The following is an 18,282-nucleotide window of genomic DNA, read 5'->3' on the forward strand; positions in this document are numbered from 1 at the left end:
TTACATATATCTTTTCCATCTTCCTTTAATTCCATCTGGGTCCACAACGATTTGTCCCACTTCATCCTTCAAGCAACTCAACACACACACACACACACACACACACACACACACACACACACACACACACACACACACACACACACACACACACACACACACACACACACACACACACACACGTTCATATAAAGGGGCGCCAATTTGATTCATGCACCTGCATGAAGAAGTAAATGTATTTTATTTGCCAGACGTAGGGCGCCCCTTTGTATGAACTTTTCTCGAGCATTACTTGGTTCCTCCTAAGAACACAAGGGTAGTCCCGCATGCACACAAGACTTTTTGAATGTCCCTTATTTTGTATTGTTTGGCATTTTCTACAAGCTATGGAATGTCTCTTCTTTACGACACACTACTGGTCAAAAGTTTTCGAACACCTCAATTTTTGCAGTTTTTATTGAAATTTACGCATTTAATGTCTCAATGTACTCTGTAATTAAGCATAGAACAAATAAACAATTGGAGATAAAAAAAATAAATCATAGAATAATTTTGTTTAACAAAATTTAATTTAAATTTTTGACTCGGCAAAGTAGCCACCTTTTGCAGATATAACCGCCGAACACACTCGTGGCATTCTTTCCACAATGGAAATCAAATATTGTTCGGAAAGTTCTTCCCAACACTGTTGCAGAAGTTCCCACAAATGTGTTGCATTTGTAGGTTGCTTTGCTTTCACCCTTCTGTCCAGTTCATCCCAAACCAGCTCGATGGGGTTTAGGTCTGGAGACTGTGCTGGCCATTCTATGATTTGAAGCCTACCGTCTTGTTCTTTTCCTCGAAGGTAGTTTTGACATAGCCTGGAGGCGTGTTTAGGGTCATTATCTTGCTGTTGGATGAACCCCTGACGAACTAGGCGTGTACCAGAGGGTATTACATGGCGCTGCAAAATGCTGTGGTAGCCCTTTTGGTTCAGGGTGCCAGTCACTCTGTGCAAGTCGCCGACTCTGGATCCAGCAAAAGAGCCCCAGACCATCACGCTTCCTCCACCATGTTTGACAGTTGATGTCACACACTGAGGAACCATTCTTTCGCCTGCTCGACGGCGTACAAAAACGCTGCATGATGAACCAGATTTCAAATTTTGATTAATCGGTCCATAAGACCTTCTACCAGTCTTCAGTAGTCCACTGGCGGTGCTTCATGGCCCAGGCAAGCCTCTTTTTCTTATTTTTCCATCTTAGCAATGGCTTTCTTACTGCCACTCGACCTGTCAAACCTGCAGCTCGAAGTATTCTCTTCACAGTTGAAACTGAAACTGAGACTTGCTTGCTTCGACCAGCGTTAAGCTGTGCTTGAAGCTGTTGTCCTGTGAGCCACGTATCACGCAAGTTGTTGACTCTCAGAAACTTGTCTTCAGATTCTGTTGTGGCTTTGGGTCTGCCAGACCTCTTCCTGTCAGAGTTTCCTCCAGTTTCCAATATACTACTTCCTGCAGTGCAATATTGTCCAAATAATGCTTCAGAGGGTGTAATAACAGTCTGTTCCAATACTGATTTTATACAGACAGGGGGTTTGTAATGAAGTAATCAGCAGAGGTTGGGACACCTGTAGGAATTGTTTGCATCAACTTTCAAGGCTTAATTTACTTACATTGCTGCAGTACAGCTAGCTGTAAGTTGTTAACCCATTACTTGTTCCCTGAAGAAGGCCTTTTTTTTACAATATAACTGTGCAATTTACATTATTTCCCCATTTTTGCTAACCTAAACTTTTTTCTTAACCTCGAGCAGTTTACTGCTTACGTTTGTACCATTTCAGGTTATTCACTGGACAGTGAACTGCGTAAATTTCAATAAAAACTAGAAAAGTTGAGGTGTTCTAAAACTTTTGACTGGCAGTGTAGTTTGCCACACGGCACATACCCTTATGTGCACATACCCCCAAGTTAAAAAAGGACTCCATCAGATTTTGTGCATCAACATCATGAATCATCACGAATTTAAAAAGAATCCATTGAGTGGCCTTGGAGGAGTGGAGAGAAAACTAAAAAATGGACCTCTTGCTGGAAGGAGGGAACAAACTTTTTCTTTATGCCACCGCCCCTAAAGGTGGCCGGAGGCATTATGTTTTTGGGTTGTCCGTCCGTCCATCCGTTCGGGCTAAACCTCGTTTTTCTCAGCAACCACACGTATGATTGAGACAAAACTTTCAGGGTAGGAGCAACACCAATGTAGAATGTTTTTGGGATAAGTGTGACTTGGTATGGCAGTCATCTTGGATTAAACGCAAATATTAATAAAAAAATATTTATCGGAAACCGCTGAATGGAAAAATTTGAAACTTGCACGTTGTCAAGTACTCCCAATGGGGAACAAAAGCATGATGATGACATCATAGGTGAAGTAGTATACCAGCCAAAAATGTTTTAATCGAATGCCTTATCCTAAAAATCTGAAATTGCATGCGCATGATCTATGACCCATTTGTATTGCAATATTAAATTTATGACATCATAGGTCACATGGTTTGGCAGCCATATTGGATTTCACCTAAAACCATCAAAAAAAAAATCTCCCAAACCACAGGGTTCCAGGTGGTCTACCAAAAATACAGCAGGATTGTCGAACTTCCAACAAGTCATTAGAGATTCGGCAACTATTCAGCTAAAATATATTCAAAATTTGAGTAGTTCCTCGATCATGGTCACAAAAATGGTTTCTAGCTACCTTTTGCCTTGTGGACCCATGGCCTATTAGCATTGCGGTCAATCCGGACAAACGTTGCACTCGATCACAAGAGTGGGGGGAATCATCCCAATTTTATATTTATTTATTGTAATAGTCAGAGGTTACCAAGGTTACCTAGAACCTCAAAAATAATTTGCCTTGTGCAGCATCACGGAATGTGTGCAGAGGCAGATCCAGAAAATATTTAGGGGGGGTGGGGGGTCACTTGAGGTTAAGATGTTCACAGATTACAAAATGTACCACCAAGCCTCATTCAACTCAATGTATTTGTCTTCTATTTTTCAATTGACAATATTTAGCTAAAAGAGATATTGTCCTCAATAGTGATGAATGTAAGCTTGTGCCAGCCGGCCTACTGAGTGAAGTGACAGTTTACTCTTTGTACATCGTTAGCTCTTGTAGTCGAATAGCTCTACGAAAGGATGTCCAGAAACTCCATTCTTCGTGGATTTTGCCATGTAAAGTCATCAGTGATGACATTCATGTCCAAGTCCACACCATAATGAATGTGCGTTAGTAGAAGTCCATTCATCCGATCTTCACGCATTGTTGGCCTCATATGAGTCTTAAGACGTCTCGGTCCGCGAATGGACCACTCACACTTCAATGATGTTATGGGCATCGTGCAGAAGAGACGCATCAGGCAGTGGATGTTGGGAACAATGATTTGTCTGATTGTTTGAGGGTTTTTGCTGCTGTGGTTGGGACCTCTGATGCTGACTTGCTGTGGTTGGGACCTCTGATGCTGACTTGCTGTGGTTGGGACCTCTGATGCTGACTTGCTGTGGTTGGGACCTCTGATGCTGACTTGCTGTGGTTGGGACCTCTGATGCTGACTTGCTGTGGTTGGGACCTCTGATGCTGACTTGCTGTGGTTGAGACCTCTGATGCTGACTTGCTGTGGTTGGGACCTCTGATGCTGACTTGCTGTGGTTGGGACCTCTGATGCTGACTTGCTGTGGTTGGAACTTCTGATGCTGACTTGCTGTGGTTGGGACCTCTGATGGTGACTTGCTGTGGTTGGGACCTCTGATGCTGACTTGCTGTGGTTGGGACCTCTGATGCTGACTTGCTGTGGTTGGGACCTCTGATGCTGACTTGCTGTGGTTGGGACCTCTGATGCTGACTTGCTGTGGTTGGGACCTCTGATGCTGACTTGCTGTGGTTGGGACCTCTGATGTTGACTTGCTGTGGTTGGGACCTCTGATACTGACTTGCTATGGTTGGGACTTCTGATGCTGACTTGCTGTGGTTCGGACCTCTGATGCTGACATGCTGTGGTTGGGACCTCTGATGCTGACTTGCTGTGGTTGGGACCTCTGATGCTGACTTGCTGTGGTTGGGACCTCTGATGCTGACATGCTATGGTTGGGACCTCTGATGCTGACTTGCTGTGGTTGGGACCTCTGATGGTGACTTGCTGTGGTTGGGACCCCATTATCTGCCAGCTGCACACCTCTGTAACAACTATTATTGGTGATGGCAGGTCATATTGGTCGAGATCCACCAGTTCACTAATGACTTGTTGGCCTCATATGAGTCTTAAGACGTCTCTTGCTGTGGTTGGGACCTCTGATACCTCTCTACTGTCCCAAACGAGCAGATCACAGACGGGATGAGGTGCAGTGAGTGCTTGTGTGTCCCATCTCGTGTGCTCGGTTAAACAGGTCTGTAGTTCTACGAGCAGGTTCTAAGTCATTGGCCGGAGCCAGCAGAGGCAGAAGTGTTATTGGAGAAGAGGCACCAGATGTGGAGTCACACGATGGTGCCGGGGTGGCTCAGTTTCCAGGGCCGGAAAAGATGATAGCTGGGACTCTGAAGGTTGTGTACAACTTGAAACTGTAGCATGTGGTTCGTTTGCTTTCCTGTTAGCGTTTTTGTCCAAAGAGGTAGCTCGTGGCATGCCATATGTATAAATTAATGCACATCTTACTTTGAGTCTGATAGGCTGGATCCGGGATTGTATCCCACTGATAGTGAGTGATAGGCCGGATCTGGATTCGGACCTGAACCAAAAACGAATCCGCTTGTTCTTGTCACTTGAACAACTCATCAACCACGTTTTGTCATTAGTCGTCCACAACTTTTTGAAACATCATGATGTATATCATTTCTGGCCCCATCTCTCAATTTTGAAGAATCCCCTGAAAATTAAAAAAAAAAATTCTCGCATCCGGATCCGGACTTTCACCAAGGTTGAATCAATTGTTCATTAGGGCGGACACACGGACACACACACACACACACACACACGGACACACACACACGGACACACACACACACACACACACACACACACACACACACACACACACACCAGTTTACATCCAAAATTCATCAATAAGTTTTTGAGATATTCTGACACAAACAAACTGACAGGTTTGAAAAATTACCTCTGTACATTGCAGATGGTGGAAGTAAATATAGCAGCGGCGGAGGGAGGGTGAGGTGGGGATTGGGGGTGGAGATGGGGGCGGAGATGGGGGCGGGGATTGGGGGTGGAGATGGGGGTGAAGATGGGGGTGGAGATGGGGCCGGGGATTGGGGGTGGGGATGGGGGTGAAGATGGGGGTGGAGATGGGGGTGGGGATTGGGGGTGAAGATGGGGGTGGAGATGGGGGTGGGGATTGGGGGTGGAGATGGGGGCGGAGATGGGGGCGAAGATGGGGGTGGAGATGGGGGTGAAGATGGGGGTGGATATGGGGGCGGAGATGGGGGTGGGGATTGGGGGTGGAGATGGGGGTGGAGATGCGGGTGGAGATGGGGGTGGAGATGGGGGAGGGGGGATTCACGTGCACGTCCAGAAATGAAGGACCAGCAACAACTCTTCCGGGCGCCAGGAGTACCTCTGGCTACGGCTTCCTCTCCGCTCCCACCTTTTGTTCATATGTGTTCTGTACCGTCCTCCAAACAGTGATGACTCCATTTACATGTCGCTGTCTGACAACATGGACAAACCTCTATCCACTCATACCAACTCTGTCTTGTGCAGGCAACGTTGGTGCAGGCATCGATCGATCTCGCTCTTGCGCTATCGATGGATTCGTTTTGAGAGCAAATGATAAAGACTGTCCAGTTTTGGAGGGGCTTTTTGATCTTTTCATTAATCATGAACTACTAGTAGTAGTATACAACGATCTGACAAGAAAAGAAAGGACAGGAATGCATGAAGGATTAGCTAAGGTGTACACTAGAAACTAGAGTGGTTAGTAGGTAGGGTTACATCCGCCACCGAACAAACATTACACCGACACGAAGACATGGCACAAAAAGGAAGAAACAATTAGAAAAAAGAAAGAAGGTTTTCCTAAATATTTCCGACAATCCTCACCATTTCTCCCTCCCATCCTGACGCAAACCGATCGACGGCGCTGCGCTATCTACCGACGGTATGCATCCATTGACGGCGCAAAACGATGCCTGCGCCATCTACCGATGCCTGCACGAACGATGGATCCATTGATAACGCAGCGCGAGCGGTCAATGTCGCATAACAGTTAAGTTTCACTGTAACTGCTAGGGTTCAGCTTATGAAGAAGAGGAACACTGTGCCGACAAGATGACTGGAAGCCTTGGGTCTCGGAGGGTTTATTCGATGGCTTCGTGAAACGACTTTTGATCTTCAGTTCATATTTTTCAGAGTTCAGTGTGTAACCTCTGCGCAGCGTTGCATTCGTTCTTCATTTGGGGTTTTGGGCGCACTCCGGGCTCCGGCTCGCCACAACATGAAACCTCCGAAAGACTTCGCTAGTAAAATGATCAAAGATATAACTAACTATGAAGCCTAATGGTGTTGGTGAACGTTACAAAACCGAGATACAAGTTGCTGTTACGAAAAGCACGATGTGAACCACCGATAAAAACACTACACACACTGCCGCTACACCGCCACAACCACCAGCACAGCACGGCTAAAACCCCAAAATATTAGATCGCCATGATCGAATGTGGTCGGCAACCATTAAAGGTGGTGTATTCTTGTGGGGTTGGCTGGGGAAAGCTCGACCAAAGCCTTTGCAAAGGACGCCATGGGATCTTTATCGTCACAAGTAGGGTGATTCATAAATGTGTGTGCGCCGTCCCTCGGATGGACGTTAAACTGGGAGGCCGTCTACCAGCATTTATAGTTGGTCGACGTTAAAGATCCCACAGTGTCCTTCACGGAGAGTCGGCACCCTGGCCAAATTCCAGCCCTAACCAACAGAGGGCATTGCATCAGTGGCACAGCCAAAAGCCAATAACAAAGTGGCACAATGTCATCAGTGGCACCACACCTCACCCTCAGCCAATGATTCTTTCCCGCAGACAGGCTGCATTTGTATGAAGAAGAAGAACCCCACCCATTCACAACAGCCGGGACAAAGACCCTGCACGATTCGTCAAAACAAGATTCTATACGAAACCATCGGGTTTTTCTGCATTTATGGCCGATATTTTGAAGCGATGAAGCCTTCCTTCCATCTGTCAATCAAAAATGAACAAGAACCTTTCCACCAACCGTGTTTAATCCCAGAGAGTTCTAAAGGGTAATTCTCATGGATAATTATAATGGTTAATTGCAAAGGGTAATTCGACTGAAAGGTGATTTTGAAAGGTAATTCTAATGGGTAATTCTAATAGATAATTCTGAAAGGTAATTCTAAAGGGCAATTCTTATGGGTAATCCTAAAGCGTAATTCCAGAGAGTAATTACAATAGCTAATTTCAATGGCTAATTCTAAAGGGAATTGAAAAGGGTAATTATAATGGGTAATTGATAATAATGGGGTAATAATAATGGGTAATTCTTAAGGGTAATTCCAAAGGGTAATTATAGAGGGTGATTCCAAAGGGTAATACTAATGGGTATTCCTAAAAGGTAATTCCAAAGGGTAATACTAATGGGTATTCCTAAAAGGTAATTCCAAAGGGTAATACTAATGGGTATTCCTAAAAGGTAATTCCAAAGGGTAATACTAATGGGTATTCCTATAAGGTAATTGCAAAGGGTAATACTAATGGGTAATTCTAATGGGTATTTCTGAAGGGTAATCCTAAAAGATAATTCGAAAGGGTAATTCGAAATGGTAATCCTGAAGGATAATGCTTTGTCTATTAAGATCTTTGTCGGCGAGGTCACGTCTTTTCGAAGCTGTCCATGGGCTCACACTTTCGAAATTAAGTAATTTTTCACAATTGTGTTTTTGTCGAAACTGTATCTATCTTTCGGTGTGTGTACCTATAGTGTGTAAGTGTGTTCACAATAGTCTTTAGAAAGATTCTCGGTGTTAATTTTTCATACCTGTATACAAAATCGTCGTTTAATTCGTGTCGCGTATTTTGAGGCCTAGTAGGCTACCGTGTCCGACCTTGATGCTTTGTTTTTCTCTCAGCGGTCCGTCGATTGTGCTGCAATTACTTTCGTTCTCTGTTTTTGTCCCAGCCTTTCACCCCATACTTCCTCGTTTAAAATCTCAACTCAAAAAAAAAACCCAATCAAAAATATTTCCTTCTCTGTTCTTATTCGTTGTTCTTATTCGTTTATTCATTGTTCTTATTTGTTCGTTCGTTCTTCGATCATGTGTTTCACCCCCATTTCCATTTCCCCAGATAGTTTTCACTGCTCAATTTTAAAATGTTTAAACTTTCCCCTGAAGAACTGTATTCTGTCGTATATTATAACACCTTTTTCTTCTTCTTCTATAAAAGGATGCTTTCGACTTGCTCACCAAATCTATTCATTCCAAAAAAAAATTCCATCTCTTACAGTTCCACTTTTCTACATTCCCGAAACTCTCCTGCACTTCAACCCTCCTTCAGCGTCCTCAAACGTATTTTTGACTCGAAGGTCACAAGAAACTCAGTTTTCAATAAATGTTAGTTTCCCATTAATCGTACACTTTCTAAAATCCAATCTCACCCCTCCCCCCCAAATCTTCCCCATCACTCCTTCCCTCCAAAACTTCCCCATCACCCCTCCCCTCCAAAACTTGCACATCACCCCTCCCCTCCAAATCTACCCCCTTGCTCCTCCCTCCAAATTTTCCCCATCACCCATCTTTTTCAAATCTTCCCCCTTGCCCCTCCCCTCCAAATCTTCCCCATCACCCATCCCCTTCAAATCTTCCCCCTTGCCCCTCCCCTCCAAATCTTCCCCATCACCCCTTCCCTCCAAAACTTCCCCATCACCCTTCCCCTCCAAAACCTCCCCATCAACCCTCCGCTCCAAATCTACCCCCTTGCCCTTCCCCTCCAAATCTTCCCCATCACCCATCTCTTCCAAATCTTCCCCATCACCCATCCCTTTCAAATCTCCCCCCTTGCCCCTTCCCTCCTAAACTCCCCCCACACCCCTCCGCTCTGAGACTCTCCCTCGCTCCTCCCCTCCTTGACTCCCCTCTCACCCCTCCTCCTCAAAGCATCCTCCCCGCTTCTTCCCCCTTCAAACTTTCACCTTCATCTCCTCCAACCTTCTGCCTCGCTCTTCCCCCTCCTCAAATCACAACTCACTGTGCCTCACCCAATCACCATCAAACCTTTTGTCCACCCCATTCTTCCCTTTCTCCAAGCTATTCTGAAATCTCTGACACACCTTCAACAGCTATCCCGAGCACTTCCTCCTCTTCCACATCTTACCCGACCACTCCTCCCCCCTGTTCTGTATCCGATGCTCCCCCTTCCTCTTCATTAACGGTATGGACCGCAAACATCCGGGGCCTTCGTTCAAACTTAACTGATCTCTCCATACAGGTTGCTTCTGACAAACCAGACGTGATCTGCTTAACAGAAACTTTCCTCCTTCATGATGTCTCTGATTCCTTAGTATCTCTCCCGGGTTACTCCCTCCTCCGGTATGATAGACCTGAGCCTCGTCCTGGAGGTGGGGTTGCTGTCTTTATCAAAAACTCTCTTCCTCACTCACCCTGCACTGCACTCGATCCACCTCACCCCCAGGAATACCTCTGGCTACAGCTTCCCCTTCACTCCCACCTCTTGTTCATATGTGTGTTGTACCGTCCGCCAAACAGCGATGACTTCATCTACATCTCGCTGTCTGATAATATGGACTAACTTCTATCTACTCATCCCAATGCTCTCTTCCTCATATGTGGTGATTTCAATTGTCACCATGCCAGTTGGCTGGGTGTGGGTACCTCTCTCACCAGCCATGGCTCCTCAGCAAAGGACTTCTGCGACTCACTGGGACTGACACAATCTGCCAATTTCCCGACCCGGATCTCAGTCAACGGAGCATCTTCTCTTCTGGACTTGGTTATGACTAACTTCCCTGAAAATGTCTGCTGCTCTTCTTCTGCTCCAATCGGCTCATCTGATCATGTGCTTGTTAAAGTGGACATCTCTCTGACCATTCTCAGCGAGCCTGCTCAGCGTCGACGAGTCTGGCATTTCACTCAGGCCAACTGGCACGGTCTTCAAGCAGCCATCAATCATCTGGACTGGTCTCCCATCTCTACCACCTCTGACATCAACTCATCCTGGGAATTCTTCCAAAGTAAATTGCTCTCTCTCATGCACAGATTTATCCCATCTCGTCTTCAGTTGTCATACCCTTCCTCCCATCCAAGGTACACGGAATCTTGTGGTGAGGCTGTTGCCCAGAAACAACTTGCCTTCATCTCCTGGGAAAGCCAATCCAACGGAATGAAATCTCATTTCCTTTCACAAAGCCCGAAACAAGTGTGTGTCCACCCTCAGGAGAGCCAGGAAACAATATCTCTCCGTTCTCAAGACCGAACTCTCTTATCTGTCTCCCTCTTCCAAATCCTGGTGGCATCTGGTCAAATCTGTTTCTGGTGTTTGTTCCCCCTCCATCCCCTCCCTTACCTCAAACGGCTAAACAGCTGACTCCGCACATGAAAAAGCTGAATGCCTCAACTCTGTGTTTGCCTCTACATCTTGTGTCCCAAACCCATCCCTCTCTGTACCCACCGTACCCAGCTGCTCCTGGACTCCGTGTCCTTTCCTCCTGACAAGGTGGAAAAGTTTCTGTCAACCCTCGACTCTGATTCTGCAACTGGACCTGACGGCATCAGCCCATGGATCCTAAAATCCTGTTCTTCCGCTCTTTCACTCCCTCCCTCTGTTCTCTTCACCCTCTCTTTTGCCCAAGGTCAACTGCCATCTGCTTGGAAATCAGCCAACATCACCGCTTTACACAAAAAAGGTGCAAAAACAGATCCTAGCAACTACAGACCAATCAGCCTTCTCCCAATTATCAGCAAAGTCATGGAATCCATCATTGCTTTGGATATGAAATCTTTCCTCTTCTCCAATGGCTTGATCTCTGATCATCAATTTGGTTTCAGACCAGGTCACTCTACTCTGGACATGCTGCTTCTGCTGTGTCAACAATGGATGGAGGTCCTCAATGCCAAACAGGAAATTACAGCTGTCTCCCTCGACATATCACGTGCCTTCGATATGGTCTGGCACCCCGCTCTGCTCACCACTCTCCTCCTTTGGTATCCATGGAAATCTCCATGCATGGCTGGCAGACTTCCTCTCTAGTCGTAGTCAACGTGTGGCCCTGAATGGGTTTCTCTCATCTCCTCTTCCTGTTCAGGCTGGAGTTCCCCAAGGCAGTGTTCTGGGCCCTGTGCTTTTTCTGGTCTTCATCAATGATCTCTCTGGCTCTCTTGAAAATCCTCTCTATCTCTTTGCTGATGACTCCACTCTCTGCTGCTCCATTCCTCATCCCTCAGATCGGCAGTCTGCAGCCTCCTCACTCTCTGCAGACCTGGACAAAATCACAGACTGGGCAAACAAGTGGAACATGTCTTTCAATCCTGACAAATCTCACACTCTTACGATGTCTCTCCGAAAAGACCGACTGGACAACCCTCCCATCTACTTGCTGAATAATCCTTTCCAAGAAGTTCTGTCACTCAAGCTTTTGGGTCTCACTATCTGCCATGATCTTTCCTGGGAAAACCACATTTCCAAGCTGGCCTCCAAAGCCACTCGACGACTGGGCATCCTCCGTCGTGCGAAGTCCTTCCTTGGCACACCTGAGCTCCTCGCCACATACAAGGCTTTCATCCGCAGCTCAATGGAGTACTGCTCTCCCCTCTGGGCCGGTGCTCCTGCCTCACACCTAGCTCGTCTTCACGCTGTTGAAACCAAAGCGTTCGGAATCATTGGAATCTCCCGCGATGACGCTATCTCCGAGGGCCTTTCACTTACTCACCGCAGGCAGGTTGGTGGTCTTTCCGTCTTCTACCGACTCCTCTCCTGCCTTGCTCCCCCAGCTCTCTCTGGGCTCTGTCCCCCAAATATTCCTACAGGTCGCACAAGATCTGCCTGCAACACTCTTATGGTTAAACTGCCAAAATCAAGACTCTCTGCTCACCTTCACTCCTTCATTCCTCTTTTCTCCCGCCTCTGGAACAAACTCCCTCACTCTCTTCAATCCCACTCCTCCCTCCAGGTCTTTAAAACGGCTGTTCACCACCATCTCTTATCTTCCCCAATCCAAAACCTTGATCTTTTCTACCCCCGCTAATTTCACCCCAAATCCACTTTTTTGAGGTGCCGACTTCTTTCCTGGAAGTCATTGGTGTCCTTGCGTTTTATACCTATCCTGCCTCCCCCCAGGCCCTCTCCCTCCCACACATCTCCCGATGTCCCTTGTCTCAAATGTTGTGTTTGTGTGCTTCCTCCCCTTCTCTCCCCATCTTGTCGACTGCTCCCCTTTTTATGTACTTTGTTTGCTTGCTTGTTTGTTTGATTTGATTGTTTGATAAATGTTGGCTCTTTCACGAGCCTCGACTCTGTATACAAAAAAAAAAGGAAAAAAAAGTGCTTGCAGAGACGGCGGCTTCCAAGATAAGCACCAATCCGCTTTCTGCTGACACGATTTGCCGACGGATAATAGACATGGGTGAAGACATCGAGCACCAGCTGTATGCAAACCGAGAGGCCAACAAGTTTGTCATCCAGTTGGACGAGTCAATGGACATCGCACAGAATGCGTTGATCCTCATCTTTGTTCGTTATCGGCATGGCGATGATTTTATGGAGGATCTTCTGGCATGTAACGAGCAACAGACCAAGACCACGGCCGCAGAAATATTCTCAGTCGTCAACAAACACATCGCATTGCATAGCCTCAGGTGGGAAGACTGTTGGCATTTGTACCGATGGTGCGGCATCGATGACAGGTCGGCGCAGTGGTGTCATTAAGCTCATCCAAGATGTGGCACCAGAGGCAGGCTGGACCCACTGCTTCCTCCACCACGAGGCATTAGCGGCGAAAGAGGTGTCACTTGGACTTGCCGAAGTAATGGACATTGCAGTGAAAACAATCAACCATCTCAGGAAGAGCGCCCTAAATTCAAGGTTGTTTGCAGAGCTGTGTAAGGAGCAAGATGCAGAACACACCACGGTGCTGTATTTTGCAGCTGTTCCCTGGCTCTCCAGAGGAGATGCTTTGGCAAGATTGTATGAACTTCGCGACCAGGTCCTCGCATTCTTGGTGGTGGCTAGGTCAGACCTGGCAGTCTACTACAAAAACAACAAATTCATCGCAACATTGGCATACATGGCCGACATCTTCAACTTGTTGAACAATCTGAACACATCGTTCCAGGGCAAAACGAACAAGCAGGCAAAATCCGTGTTCGTAATGTATGACAAGATAGCGGCGTTCAAGTCAAAGCTGGATCTATGGAAGAGAAGAGTACAGACCATTGATGAATTTGACATGTTCAAAAACCTGGATGATCTGCTCAGTGTTACGTGTTCTTCCCCGACCCCCTGGTCACGGTGTACCTCCGAGCCCCGAGAGGAGTCACGGCAGAAAAATGTGTTATTCTGTGTCAAAAATCAATGGTGAAACCACACCAATTGTTACCAACAAACAAATATTGTATTAAAAATCACACAAGAATAACAGTACAACAATAATAGCAATCAAAAGTACAATCAATGTATATCTTATGATGGTACCATCAGCTAGTATAAAGTAACTCACTGTGCTCCAAGTGAGTGAAAAAGAACATTCCCCAGTGTCTTTATATTCCCGTCTTCGAGCTCAGAGTTAATCCCCCTCCAGCGATCGTCAGAACGATGTTGAATCAAACCCGAATCCCGTTCCGGTGACAGGCCCAGTCACGCCGCCAAAACTGCACAAAGACGCACGTGGCCAAAGGGTCACATGGCCAGAAGCTGCGAAAAAGGCGCACTCAAGGCGACTGGGAAATCACACCCTCTGGTATGATTGTTTTACAGCTCCAAATCGGCGAACCTCAGGTTTGCCTTCAAAATCCACGTTACACACACATCCCAGATAGACGTCTGAATGGTGAAAACGGCTGACGCGAAGCAAGGAAAGTTTGCTCGACACGCGCGAGTCAAAATGGCCGATGGCCTGTACTTGGGTCGAAACGACACGACGATGATTCCTCGGAATCCAACGCCAAACCTGACACGCAGGTGGATCAGTCACAGCGACAACTCTGTCGCAGGAATTCCTTTCCCAGGAACCCCAAAAGTTCACTAGCGACTTTCGTTCGACAACGTTCGCCCCGGACCTTGAAACGACTGGCTTCTTGTCCGACTTCACTCGCTCCGCCCTTTTTTCCTCTCTCTTCTTCTTCGTCTTCCGGTTCCCGATCCGGTTTCCTGTTTCTTTAAACATTAACTTTTAACTTTTGAAAATATAAATATCTATTCCCTTTAAATGACAACAATAATAATACATGGAATCAGAAATATTTACAGTGGATGCAAACCACCACAACGGAAGTGACGAATCCGTAACATCAGCAAGAGTGTTGAGGAACGTGTGGACATTAAGGATGTCATCGTCGAACATCTGGTGAACCTGCGCAAATTGATTTGACGAATACTTTCCTGTTGATCCATGCGTGGAGAAGAAGTGGATCCGAGACCCTTATTCAGTCGACGTTCAGCAGTGCTGCAACTTGTCCAACAGATTGAAAGAGGACTTGATCGACATCGTGTCCGACAGTACACTTGAGACACTGTTCAGGAAGGACACTTTAGTAAAGTTTTGGCTGACAGTGTCTCATGAGTACCCAGAGATTGCACATCTCGCGGTAGAGTTCCTAATGCCATTCACGACGACGTGGATGTGTGAGGCAGGTTTCTCAACGGTGACATATCTGAAGTCCAAGTATCGAAACAAACTGGAGACAGTGGCCCTGTGCGCCAACCTGAGAATCGCATTGTCACCGCTTCAAAGCAGAATCGATGATCTCGTAGCCAATATGCAAAGTCAACCATCGCACTGATGTGGATAATCCACATCTACAATGTTGCTAACGGAACATTTGAATTAGGCTTGTAAGTTTCACTTTCGGGTTTAAGCAGTGAAAGTTGTTTGTTTAATGTTGTTCATGACAACGGAACATTGAACCTGGATATAAGTTCAGATGCATATCGGGTTTTTTCAGTAAAAGCTATTCTTGTATTGTTTATCAGTTCATGCTACATTTTACGTTCATCATCTATTCACGATGAAGATTAAAATAAAGTTCAAACACCTTATCTTGGCGTGTCACTTTAATAATTAAAGTTTTATTCTATTTCACAAAAGATACACCGCCAATGAATGTTGTGAGATTCATCTTCATCTTCATCATCATCATCTTCTTCATTAAATCTTCATCCGGATTCACCATAGGGGTGGATTCATCTCTTCCGAAGCTGCTAACAAGGCAGGGAGTTTACGCCTGATTGGCTGACAATAATATTGTTACGGTTTTGACGAGACCCTCGTTCCCTTACCAAGGGGAGATTAAGCCCCTTGTTCTCCTTGGGTCATCACAACAGCGAGACTTGAGTCACCACTTCCGGTCAGATGCGGGACAGGGTTTCGGGACAATGTTCGCATGTACCTAAGCACCCACGCCGCCGCGGAAGCGGGGATCAAGTCTCGCACGAACCACGCGTACTTTGAGTGCACCCGAGCGGATGGTGCACCACGTGGTCCGTGCTATTACCTTGTTATTGGAACCCGATTAGTAGGTGATAAATGTTGCTTCTGGGACACCTCCGTTTAACATGGGAAATCCCTATCTAATGTCATTTACCCCCTTGTCTTTTTCAAAAATCATAAACACCTCTATGAACCTATAATCCTTCTCACCTTATGAACCTATAATCCTTCTCGCCTTATGAACCTATAATCCTTCTCGCCTTATGAACCTATAATCCTTCTCACCTTATGAACCTATAATCCTTCTAGCCTTATGAACCTATGATTTTCTTCCTTTATGAATCTATAATCCTTCTAGCCTTATGAACCTATGATCCTTCTCACTTACATGTAATTTTTACCCTATTCCCCCCACTAGCCCCTTAATGTAGTTCCTTAGACCACTCTTTAGTCTGGCTCATACTTGGTTCTATCATTTATGGTGAAACATTGCATCATCTTTTGTTGAGCCAGTTGCCAACGTGGCACAGGAAATGACAGCCTTGCCAATGACTCAGCCTTGCCTATAAAGGCTCTAACCACACCTTGCTTTTTTAAACACACGTTATGTTTCTCTGGAGGATGGAGGATGAAGCTTTATCAGAAGACAGGTAAGTTTTTTTGTTCTCACGATTAATTATTCATTGTCTTATATGGAACCTGGTGTTGGGCTAGCGGCTCGGGTGCCGGCTTAGGATCCTAGGATCCTGGGTTCGAATCCCGGTCGATTGTCGATTGCTGAATTAACGCCAGGGGGGTTGACTCAGCCTGTCATCCTTCCGAAGTCGGCTAATTGAGTACCAGTTCACTGGTAATTCCCTGTTTGTCGTTAAAGGCGGCAAAAAGGGTTGGCGTCAGGAAGGGCATCCGGCCGTAAAACATTGCTTCAAAAAGGGGACCAAAAAAACAACAACAACCACGGTGCCCGAAAAAGGCCAACCTTCGCTTGCGGGGAAAAATGGCCTCTAAAGGTGGTTTTTTGTCTTATATGGAACATCATTAACATCCTCTCAATAATTATTGTTTTTTCCCTTTTACAGTATATCTTTATCAAACCTGGTGATTGGTGTTGAAAATGAAGTTATTGATTTTCACCAACAAAGGGAGAAGTTAAATGAAACTCTTACAGAATTCACTGAAGTTCAGAGGGGTCTTCATAATGAGATGGTTGAGTGTTTAGAAAGCCTCTCTCACCCGTTAATATTATCCAAGGTTGTCTCAACAGAACCAATGACTGACAACGAATTAAACACCTTGTTTGAAATTCTATGCGAGAGGTAAGAGATATAATTAATTATTCACAAACTTCAATCCATTAATTTTCTCCTTTTTATCAAAGTTGGTGGTTGAATAACTGTGTGTTAAAGGTGCTGTGTGGTAAAGTGAGCTGTGTGTTATTTCCTTTAACTAACTGTTTTATTCCAGCATGAAAAACCAACCAAGCAACATGACGTTTGATGAAACCCAGGGATTTCACAACTTCGACGACCGGAGGAGTTTCAACCAATTTCCTGCTCATGTGAGTTGTTTGGAAAAATGGAGTTTCTCATTTATGGTCCTAGACTGCCCTCATGTGGTTTGGGATGGCACGGCAGGCAAATACTGTGTTTGGTGATTTTCATTTAAAATTCCTTTGTGCCTTTATGGTCCTAGACTGCCCTCATGTGGTTTGGGATGGCACGGCAGGCAAATACTGTGTTTGGTGATTTTAATTTAAAATTCCTTTGTGCCTTTATGGTCCTAGACTGCCCTCATGTGGCTTGGGATGGCACGGCAGGCAAATACTGTGTTTGGTGATTTTAATTTAAAATTCCTTTGTGCCTTTATGGTCCTAGACTGCCCTCATGTGGTTTGGGATGGCATGGCAGGCAAATACTGCGTTTGGTGATTTTAATTTAAAATTCCTTTGTGCCTTTATGGTCCTAGACTGCCCTCATGTGGTTTAAGAACGGCAGGCAAATACTGTGTTTGGTGATTTTAATTTAAAATTCCTTTGTGCCTTGCAGACACAAAAGAAATCAAAGGTGGTGATTGATGTTGAAAATGAAGTCATTGATCTTCACCAACAAAAGGAGAAGTTGAATGAAACCCTTACAGAATTACCTGGAGTTCTGAAGGATGATGATAGATCAATAGCAGAGACAATATATGAGATCGATGACTTCATAAAGACCTGGGATTTGAGGTAAGATATATGATTAATTATTCACAAACTTTGATACTGTGTGTATGTGTGTTATTAAACGGTTTGGTTGATACTTGGATACTGTCTTGCGATTTTGATATCACCAGTGAGTTGGTATTTAAATGTCAACTGTTTGTTTTATTTCAGCATTAAAAGCCAACCAAACAACATGAACTTTGACGATGAAACCAATGATTATCACTAACAAAAGCAGGATCTGAATGAACCCCTTACAGAATTACCTGGAGTTCCGAAGGATGATGATAGATCAATAGCAGAGATGATAGATGGGAGGAGTGTCAACTCATTCCCTGGCCATGTGAGTTTAAAATTTTCATCTTACAATGTGTGTAGTATAAATGGAGTTTCTCATTTATGGTCTTAGACTGCCCTCGTGTGGTTTTGGG

At 45.4% G+C, this 18,282-nt stretch overlaps 1 protein-coding gene across 1 annotated transcript; it reads left to right on the forward strand.

Annotated features, from left to right (window-relative positions):
• The first annotated feature begins 16,854 nt into the window (after window positions 1–16,854).
• Window positions 16,855–18,080, forward strand: LOC144890926 (uncharacterized). Its single transcript, XM_078772819.1, has 4 exons — window positions 16,855–16,967; window positions 17,116–17,209; window positions 17,697–17,875; window positions 18,023–18,080. The coding sequence occupies exons 1-4, from the start codon at window positions 16,855–16,857 to the stop codon at window positions 18,078–18,080; spliced, it is 444 nt and encodes a 147-aa protein (XP_078628945.1).
• The last annotated feature ends 202 nt before the right edge of the window (window positions 18,081–18,282 follow it).

This window comes from Myxine glutinosa, chromosome 2, assembly GCF_964187855.1.
Source record: "Myxine glutinosa chromosome 2, kmMyxGlut1.1, whole genome shotgun sequence".
In the NCBI taxonomy this organism is placed as follows: Eukaryota; Metazoa; Chordata; class Myxini; order Myxiniformes; family Myxinidae; genus Myxine; species Myxine glutinosa.